The sequence below is a fragment of the Ursus americanus genome, chromosome 13 (genome assembly GCF_024610735.1).
Source record: "Ursus americanus isolate L20-20 chromosome 13, mUrsAme1.1.p, whole genome shotgun sequence".
Taxonomy (NCBI): Eukaryota; Metazoa; Chordata; class Mammalia; order Carnivora; family Ursidae; genus Ursus; species Ursus americanus.
In genome coordinates, this window is record NC_142139.1 from 38743802 (window position 1) to 38764503 (window position 20702).

General features: G+C 39.8%; 1 protein-coding gene across 9 annotated transcripts in view; it reads left to right on the top strand.

Annotated features, from left to right (window-relative positions):
• Positions 1–20702, top strand: part of DCLK2 (doublecortin like kinase 2) — a 142590-nt gene that overhangs the window by 68918 nt on the left and 52970 nt on the right. For 6 of the 9 annotated variants that reach the window (XR_006779870.2, XR_006779869.2, XM_045798861.2 and 3 more), the window contains exons 3-5: positions 16155–16257; positions 19232–19333; positions 20198–20248. Coding sequence is in view for 6 of the 9 variants with exons in the window: in XM_045798861.2 (XP_045654817.1) it covers positions 16155–16257; positions 19232–19333; positions 20198–20248 (256 nt within the window). In the remaining 3 variants the exon portion in view is untranslated. The remainder of the gene's footprint in view (positions 1–16154; positions 16258–19231; positions 19334–20197; positions 20249–20702) is intronic. The other 3 variants (XR_015726505.1, XM_045798856.2, XM_045798857.2) reach the window with 1 other exon arrangement.

A 20702-nucleotide genomic window follows, 5' to 3' on the forward strand; every position in this document is an offset into this window, starting at 1 on the left:
AAAAATTTTAGGTGTTAGAATCCAGGTCTCCTCTCTCTCTAGTGAGTGCTCTTTTTAAAGGATGCCTTCTTTCTTATCTTTGCTTGACAGTACAAGAAAAATTAGCTGGGTTCAGGGTGTTCGATTATCTGTCTCTCGATGGCATGCCTCTCTCCTTTTTGTGTTCTAGGAGTAAAGTAGAAGGAGCCCCTAGGAGTAAGGAGACCTGGCTTCTTCCTAATCCTGCCACTGCATTTGAATCCTTAGAGAATTCACTTATCACCTTCTGTTTCCACATCTGTAGAATGGGGTGGGTTTGGGGTTTAGTACCACATAAATGCCAGGTCCCTTGTAGTTCTATTAATTCATCAGTAGTGCTGCATTATATTGACTTTTTGAGTATTTAGGAATGTTCTATCCTCTTCCTTCCCTCTTACACAGTGTTTCTAAAGCATTGACCCCACATAGAAGAGTGTAAGTACATGTGGGAGTGAGGAGAGGGGAGAGGAATTGGGGAGATGGATCTGGGCTATATTGTGTGTAACAGACCTGGTGGTTTCCACTTGTCTGTCCTTCTTTTTCTAGGTAGCACAGGGTGGAAAAAACCAACCATCTCATCAGGGTGACTGTGGGCTTTGGGACATTAAGAATCTTTTTGGCGTCTGATGTCCTATCTTCAGTTCCTCTTTTGTTGTGGTCCATTTTGTTTGGTGTGTCAATGTCTTTGAAGCACGATAACAAAGAACAAAAAGACAGGCTCTTCCAGAGAGTCACCAGGATGGAACAAGGTTCTGAGGCATTGTGTGAGGAAGACAGGGTCGCTTCCCTGGTGCGGGAAAGCAGTGTGCCCTCTTCACCTCTTCTTAAGTGCTGAGCCTGCCCAAAAGGACGTGTTTTTTCTAGAAGGCAAAGCCTACACTTTTGGCAGCAGAACTGAAATAGAAAAATTGAGCTTGACCTATTTCCGTAGCAGTGCGAGTCTTGCATTGTCCTCTCAGGCAGTATGAAAATCCTTGAACTGGGAAACTGACAGCTGCAATCAGACACTTGCATTGAGGGAAACATCATGAATTTTAATAGGAGTGCTGCTTCTGGATGAGGTTGGGAGGGGAAAGAGAGCCAAGCCAATTCAAACAAAAGGAGCAGAAGGGGGTTTGCTACATGTACAGCTCATGGCAGTGATGAGAGTAATATTCAAATTATTTATCCCACAATGATATTGATGATTTAAGAGGGAAGGAGTGCCGAACTCTCGTGAAGTGGAAAGGGTTATGAATCTTCCATGATTATTAATCCCACTGTACTGAAGGCGAGGAAGGCGGGTATATCGAAACATGACTTGTTAGCAGTAGCGGTGCTCAAACACTGTGCTTCAGTACCCGGGAAATGAGCCCAGGGAATCAGTCACCACGACACAGATAACAGTGCTTCCCTCGTGGACACACCAGACAAGCACAGACATGTGCGCACACCCACAGAGCCAGTTTCAGGATGTCCTTCCTACCAGCCCTCTTTGTTGTGCCTGGCATTTCCTCTTCTGAGTAGCCATCAGCATCCTGTGTGTCCTGGGGTGGAAGGATTGGAATTGGTTCCCATTGTCAGACCTCTTCATGAAGAGTTTGCTTATTGGCCTTGCTATCCCCAGGGTGGTTTCTCAAGGAGTGAAGCATGTAGAAACAGTGCTGCTGCTTTTATAACAGGGTCCCCTTCCACTTTAAAACCATGCCTGCCATGTCACCCCAGACCCAGTCATGCTTGTTAGAAGCTGATGGCCGCTTTTACGAATTAATGCAGCTGTGAGCCACTTTGTTCTTATTTGTTTATATGGCCATGCTTCATTTTAGAAGGGGGACCTGAGTCTTTATTAAAATAGAAACCTAATCATTTCAGAACCCCATTCTTCTGAATAAATCATGAAGTTTTTTTTTAAATGTGAAGATGGCACTTAAAAAAATACACTGCAAACTTTGTTCATCAGGTTTCTCTGTTGGTGAGACTATTTAGCCTGGGAAGATTTTAGCCAAAGACTGTTATCCAAGACAGTGCTGGCTGATGTCCTGAATACTATTTGGGAAGCACTGAAGAAAATCACCACACACTAACCAGAAGCAGCAACTGCTATCTCAAGATGTGGTTTTAAGGATGGAAATTATTTGTTGGTCTTTGAGCTAGTCCTTCTCCTGGAGCTGGAGGAGAAGGGACTAGTATGTCTCTAATGAGGAATTGGGACTCAAGCCAGACTAAGGCAGAACCTGTGAGAAATGGAGACAAGGAAGAGGGCTCTTCTTTACCAGGCTGTGAGGAAGGAACTCGTCCTTGGTCCCCTGTCAGGGCTTATCACCAACTGGTAGAGATGATTGTAAGGACTTTATGGGCCATTTGACCCAGGTCTCATATTTGTGAAGCTTTCATAGTTAGTCTTTCAAAATTACCATGATGACAGTAACCCCTTTTGGCATTTCTTCCCTGTTTTAGTAAGGTGCAGTGGAGATCCTGCCTCAGTGTGGGAGAAGCCCTTTCCCAACTCTTCAGCTCCTTCCCCGTTCTCGAAGCACGTCCCCTCTGTCCATAGCGCTCTGAGACCAAGGTTTACATGGGGTCCCATTTATCTTTATCCTTGCTGTAAGCCTGAGTATTCCCTTTAAGTTGTTTAAGCTGTTAGAGACAAACCAGCTGTTGTGGTAGAGGGTAGGAACATGGGGTGTATTGTGATAATAACATTTGTGTACATTTGGGATCCTGCTTGTGTTCAAATCCTTACTACTGTGCTGACATGCCTCCATCTCCTTGTCTCACATATGTTTCCTGCCTAAGCCCTTTGGTTTTCCATACCCATCTCTATGTTGGTAGTAAAAGCTGCCTCCCATGAATCTAATACTTTGAGCCACTGAACCTGGAGTCCCCTGCCTCTGTGCTACTCATCCATTCATTCACTCAATAAATATTCCCTGAATATTCCACACTCTGGCATAGTGCCAGGTGCTCTGGGTAACAGTAGGGAGAAAGATGGACACAGTCTCCAGGTGTTGGATGTTTTCCCTGTCCTCCTTGGCTGTAAAAGCTCATGCTGACCTAGGTTACCTCGGCCTCCATCTTGATATTCCCTCTGGCTTTATTCACCTGCTTGGATTCCCAAGTTAACCTTGCCACACCACGAGAATCCAAGGGTAACTTCTGTTCATCTTGATGGAGAAATAATGTACCAAGACATCTTCCTGGAGGGAGGCTGAGAGGCTTCAAAGTTGTGGTAAGGCAGAGTATTCTCTAAGTCACTCAGGTGCCGTGATGGATTGGAAAATATCCAAGAAGGAAGGAGGCTCTTCTTTTCAGGCCAAATAACAACGTCCTTGTTGGAAAGGGAATAATCAATCCCAGCTGGAGTAAAGAGACTACGTTGCCTTTGCTTTTCCATTCAAATCTAATCTCATGACATGAGTTTCTGACATGAGTAGCATTCTTGCCCAGACTTGTGGCCCCAGGGAGGGGATGGTTATTTAAGACAGCTGGCTCCCTAAGCAAGGCATATAACTTGATGATAAATGCTTACAGACAACTTCCCTTACTTGCTGATTCCAGTCTCAGTTTAATTGAAACCCCTGGAGATTTGCAAAAAATAAATAGATGTTTCTTTGAAAGAATATCATTTCTTTGGATGCAAGAAAAAGATAAGAAATTGTGCGTGCATACAGTTCATCAGTTTTTTCCAGCTTATGGAATTCTCTGGGGAGGGATTCCTTTTATGCATTCCCTATGAAACAGAAGTTTCCTGTGCCTTCAAAACCTGTCTTGTGTTATAACGTAGAATAAATCTGACTTGTGATTTTGGTTTCTTTTTCTTTTGCTTTGTCTTTTAAAAGGAACTATTTCTATGAATTAGTAATTTTTAAGGCATCTTGTAGGGGTTTTTTTGAAAACTTATATATAGCTAATTCAAGTTTTAGTAATTTAAAGATTCTTTTTGCAGAGTTTATACTTCTTTGGGTCAAGAAACCTTTCTGTGGAATAACAGTTATGCCTGAATCTCTAGGCCTGAATGTCAAGCATTTGCTGTGTATTCCTTTCTCATAATTGGAGATGAAGTCTTGCGGGCAAAGAAAGAATTGTCTCATACATCTTTTCTTCCATCTGAGAACTTGGGCACTAATAATGGTTATAATAACTAAAATGAAAATGTTATGAGAAAACAGGCATTTACTTAAAAGAATTTGGAAGTATTGAGGGTATGCAGAATTTCTTTGCAATTTATCAAAAGTAATACTGGTAGAATGATAATGTTTTAAAAATTAATATTTAGGACTGGATCAGTGAGCTGAAAAGGGAATTAATAAGAATTAAGACCTGGCTAAGTTTCAGAATCAAAACTGGGTAAAACAAAAAATAAAACAAAACACAAAACAAAACCAAAGTATAGGATGATACATTTAGTATGATATAACTTGTGTAAAAATTTAAAGACATAGTAAATATTCTGGTTGTCTATGGATATATTCATCTATAATACAAAGGCTAAAAACATGGCTTTGAAGGGCCCATGATAAATAGCTTGATAGTATTTTCCTGAGGTGGTGGAGAAGGAAGGAAGGAAAGAAGGAAGGTGGGAGGGAGCAATGGGGCTTGGGGACCAGAAACAAAAGAGATTTTAACTTTATAATGTTTTATTTCCAGATATTAAAGGAATCTGAGGCAAGCATGACATAACTTTTGTTAACTCTGGGGCTGGGCATTATTTGCTATAGTCTTTGGCCTGGTCCTAGGTTACTTAAATATATTAAATTACCTTAAAATGAAACAACAACAAAAAAAGATTTTTATACCTTTCTTCTTAAGTTCCACATAAATGGGAGTAGAGGTGCACAGTCAATAGATATCACTCTTCTACGGGTAGAAGTGGGTGGGTCTTGATAAACACATAAATCTAAACTGAGCTATCTTGTTTTGAATTCTCCTCAACTAAGTATCTGCTCTAAGAACTTGCAGATCAGTTACGTACATGTTAGTGTAACAATTGTTGGCTATGTTCCAGGAACAGGTGCCTTTTAAACAGGAAGATCTAATTGTGGTATTTGCCTCAACCAATATCACTTTCGTTTAAAAAATGTTGTCATAAATAATTCGAATGGATGGCATGCTTTCCGTTTCTGAACAGCCACAGGCATGTAACATTCAGAGGATTTCTTTGGCCGTGGATGTGAGACTTTCATTTGCTAAGAAGCTTGCACGGCGGGGGGGGGGGGGGGGGGGGGGATTCTCATTGATTTTCATGTAGGATTTATGTTGGTTTGAAAATGACAAGTTTGAGTCCTTGTCATGTGAAAATAGATGCAGCTATAGAAACCAAAATCTTATGTTTTCTGCAGCATAGAACTGCCCCACTTATTTTGGACTCAAGTCTAGCCAACTCACCAGGCTGGACCTACAGCTTAAAACTAGGAAATATGCAAAGGGAAGTTTGGGCACAGTGTGAAATTGGGGCACTAAAGTTTATTTTCTTTCCTTCTAATCAAAGCCTCTAGCCCATACCCAGTTTACTCTTGTTTCGTGCCTACGTTTCCTAAACCTAATAGCTCCCTCAGCCCGCTGGGTGTTAAATGCAGCATACTAGAAGTGGGCAGGGAGGCTGCTAAAAGGGTAATTGGGGGATCTTTCTGATATAGCAGGTGAAGGTTCAGAGCATGATGGGAGGAGGAAAACAATTTTATTGAGATGAAAACAACATAAAAAGGATGGACATGATTCCTTTTTTAAAATTTTTTAATAGGGGGTGCCTGGGTGGCTCAGTCGGTTAAGTGTCTGCCTTCAGCTCAGGTCATGATCTCAGGGTCCTGGGATCGAGTTCCACATCAGGCTCCTTGCTCAGCGAGGAGCCTGCTTCTCTCTCTGCCTGCTGCTCCCCCCCCCCCGCTTGTGCACGTGCTCTCTCTCTCTCTGACAAATAAATAAAAATCTTAAAAATAATAATAATAAATAAAAAATAATTTTTAAATAGGGATGGTTTTCCTACAGACCTAAATAGCCCTAGTGTATTACAGCATACAAATGGTTTTTGTACTTATAAATGCTGAGTGGTTGGTGTTTTCCAAACTAGTATGGAATTGGCCAAATTTTTCCACACTACCTTAACTAATGGATCTCTTTGTCTTGATTCCAAGGGTTTTAACTACCTGGATGCACTCACCATATGTAAACTGATGCCATAAGGCTGGACTAATCTGATGATGGATTTTTATGTGTAGAGACTAAATTTCTGGAAATGTTGCAGGTTTTGCTTTTATGTTAAAATTTTAAAGGTCATAATATTTATTAATACATGTTTATACTCTTAGAATTTCCAGTCTGGCAGCAAATCGAGTCCTATTCTAAAACCATATGATTCTAACTCGTGCTTGTAATTTGTTTTTAGAAAGAGCCAATTTGTTTGGAATTAGCAATTTCAGAACTTATTCAGTATTCCCTAAAGTGTAGGAGATTGGCCCAAACTTGTTCTGACCTTATGACATTACTTAGAAGTTGATCCTTAAAAAAAAGAAAGATAAATCCTAGGTAGAAATTATGTACTTGCCATTCATTTACTTCATAAACGTAAAACATAGAAAAATGGTCTGGTTATTTAGGTTTTGGCATGTATAGAAACTTCTCTGACTTACCTCAGTAAGCTCTCTTTCCTTGTTTTTCATAGACTAAATCACACTGTTTTCTTCCTTAGGGAGACAGTGTGTGGTCAAGTACAAAGAGTATGTTCCAGGTCACATAGGCAGATTTCAGATCTCAGCTCCTCCTTCTCTGGTTGTTTGACTTTGAGCAAGTTATTTAACCTCTGTGAGCCTTTGTTTCTTGTATAAAATGGGAATCACAGTGCCTCCTTCACAAGGTTCTGGGGGTTAAAGGAAATTCATGTGTAAATGAGACTCATAGTGTACGGTGTGTAGTTAGGTATTCTATGTTCCCTTTCCCTTTCTCTTAGGAACAGAAAAATTTGGATTAGAAGATTTTATTTTGGCTGTCAGTTGCCCCTCCTGTAACACTTATGATTTGGTATTTGTGTTTATTATTCGAAGGTGACAGAGTCCGGGAGAGCATTGACCCCAGTTCTAGTCACATCTGCTTGCCAACATTCAGCTCCAGCTTCTCCAGAATTAGAGGAAAACTCATGATGATGGGTTTAATAGGTTTCTTCTGACTTCCTTACCTGAATTCTTGTTTTGTTTTGTTTTTAAGTAAGGCTTGATGCCCAGCAACACAGGGCTCGATCTCATGACCCTGAGATCGAGACTTGAGCTGAGATCGAAAGTCGGATGCTTAACCAACTGGGCCATCAGGTGCCCCAGTGAATTCTTTTAAATTCTTGCTGCAGCCTCCTTCCATTGGTGGAAAGCTCCAGAGTAGGTTTGACACTTTTTTCCTGTGGGAATTAACACCGGGGCGTGGAGCAGTCAGAGGGTCAGCTTAGAAATTACCTCATTTCTAGGAAGAGTGATCATTGTCTTTCCTCCAGAACACATTTAATAGCCAAATATCTATGAATTTTTCAAGATATTTTCGTCCTGTGGATAGAGGTATTTCCTGAAACCAAATCTTTGGTCTCAGGATTCTGTGATTAGTTGTCATTGGTGAATAGCCATTATTATGAAGAGGCCACAGTGGGAGAGGGAAGGTTAGGTCTAGTCTTTTTTTACGGGAAACAAACTGAATGTCAGGAGTTCTGTGTAGATGCAGTTGAGAGGCCCTTTACTGTCAAGTACTGTCGTCTCTTAGCTTCAGTCCTGTTTCCATGGCAACCACAGGGTTGCCGGTGCCTGGCTGAATGGTTTTACAGGAAGCTGAAAAACATTGCTATTCTAAGTGGCTTTCTTTTTACTGTACAAAGGGATCCTTCCCTTACTGTAGGCCAGCCAGCATTTACTGGGAACAAAGCAGGCTATTTATGCTAATTGTATTCTGGGTAGAGGGTAAAGAAATGGGAGACCCCCAGCCCCTGCTTACTGACCTGTGAATTTGTTTTTCTGGTTGTTGTTCCTAGCATTTTGGAAGAACTAAATAACTTACCTTTTCTTTATTTCCTGTATGAGTTTTCCTGCTTGTGTTAAGTAGAATTTATATTCTAAGGGTAGAACTGGTTTTAAAAAAAAAGAAAGAAAGAAAGGTGGTGGTGTGTGTCTGGGATAATATTGGTTATGGTGAGGTCAGCCTGCTGAATTTATGACTTTCAAGTGTCCACGGGGGTAGTGTATTTAACAACAAAGTGCTCCATGCTAGCAACAGAAACAGATAATGGCTTAGCAGTTATTAGGCTTATCCTTTATTGTATGTTAAAATTGTCTTTTGGATTTTCTTTATATCTTAAAAAACCTGTATTTCCATTTGTTTACATGGTAGAAAAATTAGGTATGGTAGAATAGTCTTTGAGGGTCCAAAATTAAATGCAGTTCCTTTTTGGCAATTTATGACTTATGTCCATTTCTTAGGAAAAAGAAATCAAGGGTATCAATGCAGTTCCATTAAAAGCTGATGTAATAATATTAGTTTCAAATATAAGCCAATTAGTGGACTTCTTTTCTGAGCTCCTTCGAATCCTCTTTAGAAATAAGTTAGAAAAAAATTTTTGTTCTTTACTCTTCAGTAGAGACAGCCTTTTAAAACTGAACTCTGATAATGAAAGCCTTTAATTTCAATAGATGTGGACTTTTGTTCCTAATCTCTGCTTCTTTCTTTCATACACACAGTTAAAATTAAAGAAAATCCATAAAAAATTCCAACATGTGTTTTATACTCCTGATATCCATCATCTTGATGCTGGCAGGCCAGGTCCGAGGACCCAGAGGGGGTCGCACAGGACCGGCCAAGTGGGTCCCTGTCTGCACGCAGGGTAGAAAGCAAACACAAGCCATCAGGAGGTGAAAGCAGAGTTTACTGAAGATGTAGAGAGAGTGCAGGTAAAGACAGAGCATCTGGGAGACTCAGAAAGGAAGGGGGAAGTCTTTTCTTTGCTTGAGGTCTTGGGGGTTTTTATTGAGGATTGTGGTCTGGTGTATGTGTCCTCTTGGACATCTAGGAACTGGTTAGAACAAAGATGAGGACCCAGGTGTTATTCCTTGGAGCTAATGGGTCTTCGGGTCGAGATAGCACGGGTGGTCTGGAATATGCACTTGATGACATCTTAGTCATTCCTTGGATGTTATCTATTATGCTGGAAGACCCCAAAGAAATCATTAACTCCTTGTCCCTTACAAGGAGGATGTACATTAAGGCGTGTGTAGGGCAGGAGTGCAGGTCCTAGCAAGAGTAGAAGCAGGAAAGGGAGAAAAAAATCAGATTTTCATGGAGTCCTTCAGTTTCCCCATCTCAGTCCCATTTCTTCTATAAAATATAGTTCTTGTTCTACAAGATAGACATTTCAAGGGAGTCAAGATTTTTACCCTATGTTTAAATAAGTTAATGCCAGATTAAACTAGTCCTTTACTGAGATTCAATGATGTTTCTTTTGCATTTTTATTAGGTCTTGGAAATTTTCAACAAAATAGTTTTGGAAGGTATCTCAAGGGACCTTTATTTAATACATCCTCAAGTCTGACTAGCACCAAATGGGAGGTTTTTTTGTTTTTTGTTTTTTTTAAAGATTTTATTTCTTTCTTTGACAGAGAGAGAGACAGCCAGCGAGAGAGGGAACACAAGCAGGGGAAGTGGGAGAGGAAGAAGCAGGCTCCCAGCGGAGAAGCCCGATGCGGGGCTTGATCCCAGAACGCTGGGATCACGCCCTGAGCCGAAGGCAGACGCTTAATGACTGCGCCACCCAGGCGCCCCCCCAAATGGGAGTTTTAATAGCAAATTGCTTTTCTTTAAACGTCCTCTACCAAATGATTGTAGTTGTAGATTTCGTAAGTAGTTTTTCTGAGATAACCCTGAAATAATGACGAAAGGCATTTAATTCCTGAAAGAGCTTGCATGATCTAAAATGAATTTCTAGAAAGTTAAGGTGTCTAAAGCCAAAATGTGATAAAGTATTTGCTGATGTTGGGGGAGGTCATCAAGACGTGATTGCTGGTTGACCCATGAGCAGATGTGCGGGGTCAGAGGCTCCCTTACCCCACCCCCGTCTATGCAATATGGGTTCTGCTTGCCTTTCCCCAGAGGTTGCTCTGAAAACATAGCCTTGAGATGGTGATGTGTGCTGAGAACATCTGCATGGTATATGTGACTGAACCTAGTTAAAACCTCTATGTGAACTTTTAAGATTTGGTGGCAAGTGCAGGGATCTACTTGTCTTGCTGCCGCCCAAGACAAGCCTCATATGTAAGTTCCCTTTGCTTGTTAGAACTGCTACCTACCAACCTGGAGTTTGCCTCTTTCTGTGGTTTCTCCCTGTCCGCTGAGTAAGGGGCCAGTTTCAGATTTCACCCAGGAAGATCTTGAGAAGGTTTTGAACCAACAGCTGAATATTTGGATTTGATTGGTGTGTTCAAAGAGTTTATAGGTTGTCTTGGCATAGAATAACCAGTGTCATAAATCTGGGAACAAGGACTGCCTTGCATGATAATGAGTTGATAGGACTTCATTGAAGAAGTGTGAAGTGGAGCCTCGAGAGAAGGGCTATTTGGAGGAAGTGGGACTCAAAGCATTTCATTAATTCAATAGAAATTTATTGAACAAACCCTTTATGCTAGATGTTATGGACTGTGCTGGAATTATAGTAATGAACAGGACAGTGTCCCTAAATGTATGGAGCTCACAGTCTGGTGAGGGATCCAGACACAAAACCAAGCAGTTACCTCAATGATAATGTCTATGTTGGGGGAATTAAGGCAACACCTGGATTTGGAAGGGGCAGCAAGATTTCATTGAAGATTTCTTTGAGAACTTCTTTGAAGACACATGAGGCTGAAACAGAAAGAAATCCCGGTGGACGTTGCTATTTACCCACTTAAAATAGGGTTCCTTTTTACTCACTTAACTTTTAGAAACAGTCTCCAAAAATATAAATAAGCTTTTCTTAGAAACTAAAGTATTTAGATTTTAGAATTTTGTAGTAAGAAGAGATCTTAGAAAAATCCAAACTGTTTTACCACCAACTGTTTCGTAACTCTTGAAAGGATAAGAAATGCAAGATTTCCCGTGTGCCAGTGGGTCAGGAAATAGACCTCCTCTGGTTCAGAAAGTGAATGTCCAGGGAAGATTGTATCTCTGAGTCCTCTACCTATTTCTTTTGAGGAAAAGTTTTATTCTCCTAATACATGCATAATATCTTTGTCAGACCTGAAGCCTTTGTATCTGTTTCTATATCCTTTAACAGAGAACAAGTGGGGGGGGAAGTGGTCGTGGCTGTTAAGTAATCTATTAATCTGTGTAATCTATTAACTAGCACTAAAATTATGGCTGCCACCTAGTCACCCCGACCTAATTAATCTGTCTCCTGAAGGACAGGAAAAATTACTGTTTTTAAATGGCCCACATTCCTTTGAAAAGCTTAGATATGCTCCCATCGATACATTATTTCTCAGTTGGATGTTCCCCATTAGGTCCTACTGATTGCTTTAATTTTGTTCCTTAGCAGAAATATTACTTCCCCCTTACTCATGTAGCTTCTTTCATGAGCCTCATAATATCCATTATTCCTGAAAAGCTTCTTGGTTTGAAGAATTGAGAAGCAGGCAGTAAGAGGTCTTTTACACTGATACACGTTCCTCACCCTTGTTAAGAAGGACTTTCAGATGTTATTCATGGTATTGATATGTTCTTTTCTGAGTCAGCTTTAGTGACATGGCCCATAGCTCAATGTTCAATCCCAGGTTTTAAAATTTATGATAAAAGGGGGCGCCTGAGTGGCTCAGTCGTTGAGCATCTGCCTTCGGCTCAGGGCGTGATCCCAGCGTTCTGGGATCGAGCCCCACATTGGGCTTCTCCGCTGGGAGCCTGCTTCTTCCTCTCCCACTCCCCCCTGCTTGTGTTCCCTCTCTCGCTGGATGTCTCTCTTGCTGTCAAATAAATAAATAAAACCTTTTAAAAAAATAAAATTTATGATAAAAGGAACAAGACCACCACAGTTAAAGAACAAGAAATATGTTAAAAAACATAAAAGTTAGAATTATGTAAGTAATCAAATATATGAAATATTCTAAAGGTATTGTATATTTTATTTTATGGGATGCTCTGTTATGCTTCTTTATTGCTATAACTGTCAGGATGTTCTATTACAGTATTCTCTTACTGTAACATTTTGAACTGTAACTGTTACTTTTCTTATCCATTTCTACCAATAGACTGTGTGCTTCCTGGCTTTAGTTTATGCCTGGCATATTGTAGGCACTTGGTTAATGTTAAAATGAATGTACAGTAATAAAATAATGTGACTCCCATTGATGAGAAATAGTTATTGTAGCTTACGTCAGACCCTGGCATTTTATCAGATACTTCACTTTGAAAAATACTGACTGAGTTTGGGACACTACTAGGAACAATTAAATATGTCGTCCGTATGCTTGTAAAATGTAAGCATGGGCAAATAATGACTGTACTGTGTGGAGGCCCAGTATTACACAGTTGTAGCATAATATTGGAATGGTGCACTTACAGTTCTCTGGTTATCTGCATTATCTAAAAATGTTGACATTTATGTGTATGGCTTACATATATAGATATAAACTGGTGCTTTGCTTTGCTATATTACATTTAAGTCAAATCTCTTTTTTCTCTTTTATAATTATATCAAGATGCTGTTGGTAGAAACATCATATTTTTAAATATATGCATATAAACATATATGTATTTTACAAGTATATGTATACATGTCTTTATATGTATATTATACGAATCACATTTCTGTATATAATTTCTAGAAGTTTAAGATATCTTAATTTAAGAAAAAAAGATATCTTGGGGCGCCTGGGTGGCTCAGTTGTTAAGTGTCTGCCTTCGGCTCAGGTCATGATCCCAGGGTCCTGGGGTCGAGCCCCGCATCAGGCTCCCTGCTCAGCGGGAAGCCTGCTTCTCCCTCTCCCACTCCCCCTGCTTGTGTTCCCTCTCTCACTGCCTCTCTCTCTCTCTGCCAAATAAATAAATAAATAAATCTTAAAAAAAAATTTCTTAATTTTTTTGTCTGTAATTTTCTACAAGTCAAGACCATGAAAGTAATGTTTCCAAGTTGTCACTGGTATTTTCTGGGAAAATATCTGATTTGTTGAACTTGTAGGAAAGCATGTACTTATTTTGTTTATACTTATAGAAAAGATTATCCGTTAAGTTAAATTTTTTAAAAAGTATTTGAGGCCATGAATTAATGAAAATGAAGAAGAACAGCTGCTTTCACATGTGATCACATTTAGTCTTTAAGGATACAATTGGTATCTTGCCCGAGCTTTCTGCATGTAAAAAAAGGAAAAGGCACAGGCTCGGCCGTGTAGTGCTCTACTCCAGACAAACGCTTATGCTTCGCAAATGCTTCATGGGCTGACACCTGTATTTTATTTATTTTTTTTATTTTTTAAGTAATCTGTACACCCAACATGGGGCTCGAACTCACAACCCTGAGATCAAGAGCCTCATGCTCTACCAAGTGAGCCGGCCGGGCTCCCTTGATACTTGCATTTTAGATAACACTATCAGTTGAGTTTCCTCTACAATGAAAGTGAAAACAGTACTGAAACCTGCTCATCCCCCTTCTGCAGATATTATTTCAGTTTACCTTCAATCATATTCATCAGCTTGCTTCTCTGCTGGTATTCTGTTTCTGCTGCATTTTAACTTTACAGTTTAGTGGAACATAATAGTGACAGTCCAAACAGTCCATGTCTGTATTGTGAAAAATGTGAACAGACTTGTATTTTAAATCAGCAGCAGTAGAGGGAGAGAACATTCCCATTCATTCATTCCTTATTTACTCGTTATCAGTACAGTCTAGTTTTTTGTATCATCTGTGTTCATATCAATTTTCTTCTCCTAACTAGTCAGATGCAACCCCATGACACAGTAACGATGCCAGCGTAAAAGGTTTTGATTTTTCTAAAACAATATATGGACTAGATAACTTCTTTCATTTTAGAACCAAGAATTTCTGTCACACGCAGACTGTGGGATCCTGAGTCGACCCTTAATGCTGCTTTTGGGGACATCATTGTTTCCCCCTCAGGGCAGTGCACCAGATTACTGGGGTGTGATGGGAGGTGCAGTCAGAGGGCTTAGGGGCAGGGCTCCTCTTTTGGTTAGAGACACTGTGTTATACAGTTTCTATAAATAAGACCCTTTGCTGAGGACACAGCAGTGATCAAGTCAGACCTGTTCCTCTTAATCTCTATGTTGCTGATTCAGTGGCCACTTCTCAATCTTCATCTTAGCCTGTTGGTAATGTTGACCCAGGTGAGCGCCCTCTCCTCCCACCTCCTTGAAACACTTCTTTAACTTGGTTTCCCCTAAGCTACAAACTCTTATTTTTCTTCCTCCCATACTGGTTGTTCCTTCTCAGTCTTCTTTGCTGGTTTTGCTTTTTCTGCTTGACCTTGTAATGTTACTGTGCTTCGGAACTCAGGCTTTAGACCTTTTCCTTATGTTCATTCATTGCCATAACTGATCTCAAGATTTTAAATACCGTCTATACGCTGGTGAGTCCCAAATTTATATCTCCAGCCCAGATCTCTCCCATGACTTTCGGACTTGTGTATGTCCAGCTTTTCATCCAGCACCTCCACCTGGATGTTTAATAGGCATTTCACAGTTAATGTTCCAAACCTGCATTCATGAGCACTCTTTCTACACTAAACTTGTCCATTATCTTGGATTCTCCCCTGTCAGAGTTAATGACAGCCCTATCCTCTTAGTGGCTCAAACCAAAAACCCTGAGCCATCATATTCTTCTCTCTTCTTTCATATCCCCATATCCAAGGGGTAGTGTAGCCCCCTCTCACTACCTCCACTCCTAACACCTTTGCACAAGCCACTCTAATCTCTTGCCTGATGTAGCAATAGCCTTTAATGCTTTCTACCCTTGCCCTTTTATTACAGTCTTGTCTGAGCACAGTGTGATCCTGTTAAAAGGGAAGTCACATTGTGACGGTCTTCTGCTCTGAAGCCTCTGATGGTTTTCCATCTCAGAGTAAAGCCAAAGTCCTTACCAGTGGCTGACAGGGCCCTACGTCATCTCCTCTCCCCTTACTTCTCTGATCCATTCTTCCCCCTCTTTTACTGTATTCCAGGACTGTTTTTTGTGAACATGCCAAGCCTGATCTCCTCACAGCATTTTTCCATATTCTGTGCTCTCTGCCTAGAACATTTTCCCCACATGGTTGCTCCTTGGTCTCTTTTAATATTTCGTTCAAATATCACCTTTGCGTGAGCCCTTCCCTGACCACCCTATTTAGTATTGTTGCACCCATCCCACACATTCACTGTTCTCTTCTCTGCTATATCTTTCACTTTTTTATATTGCATTAATTTACTTACCCATTTCTATTGTGCTGCTTTTCACAATTGCTCCATGAGGATAGGGATTTTTGTCTCATTTTATTTCTTTACTGATGTTTCTGTAGCATCTAGAATGGTGCCTGGCACATAGTAAATGCTCAGAACGAATTTGTTGAGTGAAAGGAGACAAGAGTTGTTTAATATTATGTGAGGTATGTCCGTGTCTGAGTCAAAATACATGTTTGTTTAAATCGGTTGTGTCACTTACTCATTTTATACCTACCATTCCTGGAGATGCCCAGCACTGTTCCCAGCAGGGTTCATGCATTATTTCCCCAACAACCTAAGGGGCACTGTACCAAAGGTACAGAGAAGTCATGCCCAGGGTGACACAGCTGGGAGGGGGGAGAGTGAGGAAGGGTAGAAATGAAGAAATTAGACTGAGAACAGAGATCCCCATCAGCCTCAGCCCTGCTACCCATTAATCGGGGAAACACGGAAAACAGCACGTCACCTTGCGTGTATGTCCTCGACTCCACTTGTGAAACAAATATTAATGCCAGCTACGAACTCCTCATTCTGTTGCGCTGAGGTCAGGGAAAGTGTGTGGAAGTGCTCTGTGAAGAGTAGAGTGCTTGGACATGTATGTAGTGTGATATTAAATTGCTTTTCATTCCAGCACAATATTATAGGTGAGGCTTGCAAATATAATGAATTTTGCTGACTTTTTCTTTCACTTCTAATGTTTCTGATTTATCTCTTAGATGTGATTTTTTTTTTTTTCTTTTTAGGTTACTTGTCTGCAAGACTTTTTTGGTGATGATGATGTTTTTATTGCTTGTGGACCTGAAAAATTCCGTTATGCCCAAGATGACTTTGTCCTGGATCACAGTGGTAAGGCAATTCTTTGACCATCCTGGTAACCCTGAAACAGAGGCTCAGGGTTTAGTCTGTTGGTCCATGCTGAGTGGTCTGGCATGTTGAAAAAAGATGACATTGGCAGTACTCTTTTTGAATTAATGAAAGTAGAGAATAAAATGAAAGCATTTGCCTAGTTAAAAACAAAAAAACTTAAGTGGTTTTCATTTTGTAGACTAAAACGAATTGTCTTTTTACTGCATTGTTTTGCCTCTGAAATGGATTTTCTGCCTGTTTCAGAACAGTGGCTGACTATGCCACCTTAAATATATGGGCTATATTGAATTTGAAATGGTTTGTTGTACATTTCCTATGTGCATAATGAGATATGTAAAAGGATAATAGCTAAATTGTTAATCGTGGTTGTCTTAGCTTTCTTTTTACCTTATGGTTTGCAACTTTTAAAAAAACAACATGCATTGTTCGTATATGCAGAAAAAAAAATAAAGCTATTTTCATTTATAGAATAAGAAAATCCCTTTCTCCAGTGTATGGAGTTTTCAGCTTTTTAGCAATAACCTCAGTGATTGCAAGTGTTACTGATTCTGGGAAAATTGCTTTACTCTTTCATCTTGGATTAATTTAAACCTATTACAGTCATAGTGATTATTTTAGCTGATAGTAAAGTCAACTTCCTCTTTAAATAAGGTAAAATCATATAGACATAACATTTCACATAGAGCAATGTAAAAGACATAGTCTCACTCTTTAATTTCATGAGTGAGCAAAGTTGGCTTTTCAAAAATTAGACTGATGCTAGACCCTTTCCAGTTGTAGTGATTCTGACCATCCGGAATTAGAGAAGCATGTTACCAAATAAATGCTGTGATCCATTAACTTGTTAAAATTCAGGATGATACATTTTGTGGTACCAAACTTCCTTGTGTAATTCTTTCCTGCTACACTTTGTCAGTTACCTTGGGGGTAATTTATCTGCTTTGTGCTTGGGGCTCAATTATCTATACTTTTTTTTTTTTTGGTTTCATTTTTTCACTGCTGCCAGATTTCATTGAGGGTTTCTGTACTGTTTTATATTCCGTTGGACTGGCCCTGCTTTAAACTGGTAATACCACTGTAAAGCAGCTCAGAAAATGTCCTTTTGTATAATGCGTGCTATGCTATCCCCTGTTCTCATGGATGATTAAGGTTGACTCAGACGTGCATTTGCATTATCATCTATATTTTACATCTTTCTTGATTTTAGCTTAATCTCATTGTATTTCTTTGATGTCAGTCAGTATTAGCAAATTTGGAAGTTGAGACACTGAAACACAATGATATCTTCTAGGTTACAAAGTTAATTTGGGTAACAACAACAAAATATTTATCGAGCATGTACTATGTATGTCCCAGGCATTGTACTTTGTGGTTTATGTGTATGTTGTAAATTTACCTAAGCTGGTTTTATCATTCGTGGTTTTTATTGTTAGCTATCGATGGGCTCAAATAGTGAAAGGTGGGCGTAAGTTACTGATTTCTTCCCTCTCAGTTGCCAATTACCTAACCTTCTGCAAACTGAGGATAACTGGCTTTTTCATAAGATTTTGTGAGGATTAAATGAGTCTATATATATATAAAGCATTGAGAAGGGCGCCTGTTGAATGTGCTATTGCTCTCATTGTTATTGTAAACGTCATTATTATACCACCACCAGCAGGTCATAAAATTGAACCTAATTCTGCCACTAGTATATTTATTTGGAGAAAAAGTTGTGTATGTTTTTTTAACCAGTTATTTAACTTGTGTTTAAAGTCCTAACTTTCTGTCCTTTCAGGATTCTGACAACTTCTTGCATTAAAGATTCATTGAAATGCTAAACCACAGTCTTAGCCAAATAACAGAATCCTCCTTCAAGAACTGGCTTCAGGGCTGGCTGAGAGTCCTAAAACTAGGGAGTGGTTCTGAAGCTCTAGTTATTGGTTCTGTAGATTTATGCTTGTGCTTATGGAAGAGTGGCAGTGACTTTAAAATGTTCCTGACTAACACACACACCACTCCTTTCAACAACAGAATACTGTTTAACAGCCACACTGCTAATTAACTAAACTGAAGTCGCTACAGCCCCTTCTGAGTGAGGTTTTGATTAGGTCTTTCAAATGCTAACTAGCCTCCCCTGGTGTGTATTTTCCTGATTAAGGGACTTCACATGTTAATTTATTGCCCTGAGGTATAGATTAAAACCAACCCACACTGTAATCTCACCACATAAATTGAAGTATTTTAACGTAAATGATAGACAATATGTTATCTAATTTAATCCTTATAACAAGCCTATGAAGCAGATTTTATTCTTATCCCAATTTCATAGGGGAAATAACTGAAGCTTAGAACCTAACCAAGGTCCCCCAGTTAGCAAAATCAAATTCATGATTCGTTCAAAATCTGCATGATTCCCAAACCCATGTTCTTAATTATTCAAATTAACAATGATTATTTTAGCTGTAATTAGTTCTGGTACTCTAAATGCTGTTTTATTTTGGTGATTTATGGAAAAACCAAAGTTATTGTTGAAAGCCAGTTTCCTCATTTTTGATGCTCCATACTTAGGTTAGGTGGAAAATAAGACAGGAATCCCATACCCTTTCAAAATGAGATTATCACAGAGTTTGGACAGAATGAAATTGTAGCCTTTTGCTATCAGTACTACTAACTGAAAAAGGAAGTTGCCCCTTTCAATTAGGCTCTAGGTGTGTGATCAAGTTAGGACATGGGATTTCTGTATTCAGTAAGAACTCCACTGGAACAATGAGGTGGTCTACAGATGCCTAGCCTAGCTAAAGATAACCTCAGGTGTCCTTTTGGGACCGTTGCTTTGTATATTAAAGTTGTTTAACAGTAATGGGAAACTAATCAGGTAATCGGTCTCTGGCAGTAAACTACATTCACGTGTGTTCTTTCCTTGGCTAATATTTAAACCAGATTTAGTTAATGCACTCTCCTTCCTTTCTAGAATGCCGGGTCTTGAAGTCGTCTTATTCTCGCTCCTCAGCTGTTAAGTATTCTGGATCTAAAAGCCCTGGGCCCTCCCGTCGCAGCAAATCACCAGCTTCAGGTAGTCAGTCATTCTTCAGTTTCTTTAATTATTAGGAGCTAGTAGTCTTCCCCATGTTTGCATGCAGCCAGGTTCCAAAACAACATGTAGATGACTTGATTTTTAAAACCAAAAATTTAAGTCTGTTGCTCGAAGTTGTCACAGATCTGCTAAGACGCTTGTTTGTTTTATTCTCACACATTTTCTCAAGAACAGCCTATATCTAGAATCTTCTGGTATTTATGTAGAAGTGTTTCCCATTTGGACCACAGTGTACTGTATTTTTAACTTTGTGCTATATGATTGTGGGTATTTTTCTTCTCTTACTGGTTTAAAACATACGTCTGACACAGAACGCGTTTACTTGCTAAGTTTCACAGGCTTTTCCTTCATCAAGCAATTTAATAGTAGCAATGAATATTATTGGAAATTGGTACTTATTTAAGAGTCAGACTTACCTGTAATTAAGTTTCTTTCAGGTTCTAAACCTGTAGATCTGTCATAATTTTGACTGTTTGGGGGCCTTTTTTAGAAGCTGAAAACACTTATAAAAATCTTGATGTATTAATTCTGTAAGGTTTGTAGTAATTATCAGTTTTGCTGATATCATTTCCCATTAAGGAAAAGATTGTGAAAAACCATGATTTTACAGGTGGGAAATCCAGAACATGTGAAAGTAGTATCAACAAAAGCTCTGTCAGGCATCAGACCCTCTAAAAGACGGAGTGTTTTGGACGTTCTGCTGTCCTCTGCTTCCCCTTCAGCACCCACCCTGCTTTCCTCTGGTCAGGTTGTTTTAGCCTTTTTTTGTATACGCGTTCAGACCTGCTGAATAACTGCTCTCCTTGCTGTCTTCTCCTCTTTGTGCTCACTGAATGTGCACAGTAAAGCGGGGTGGCCACCATTCCAGTGCCTACTCTGCAGCCAGATCCCCAGGTGAGCCATGATGAGAATGGCTTTGTCGCTCTGCTGGGTTTTTGTTTCTGTCGTTTGCCACATTTCTGTTTCCTTCTGTCCATTTCCATGAACGTATCTGGCTTGTACCAGTGTCACTCGTGCGCTGTGGAATGCTTCAAGGTGCGTAGGGTGCCTCCGCGTCCCTTCTTTGTTAGAGAGCCCGTCGTTGTCTGCAGATGGCCAAGTGCCTCTCTCTGTGTGTAGTTCCAGGACAAAGGGATCAAGGAGGCATACCACCTCAAAGGCTCTATCTTCTAGTTAATTTTGGAAAACATTCTGTTACTGAAAAAGGCTAAAGTTCGTTGGTGATATGAAAATGGCCATAGAAGCAATTAAACTTACCTGTCCTTACCTTCTCCTTCTGTTCTTACCTTCCTCCCTACCCTACAGCTAATAGGCCCAACACTCTTTCTAAAAATATTGATGGTATGAA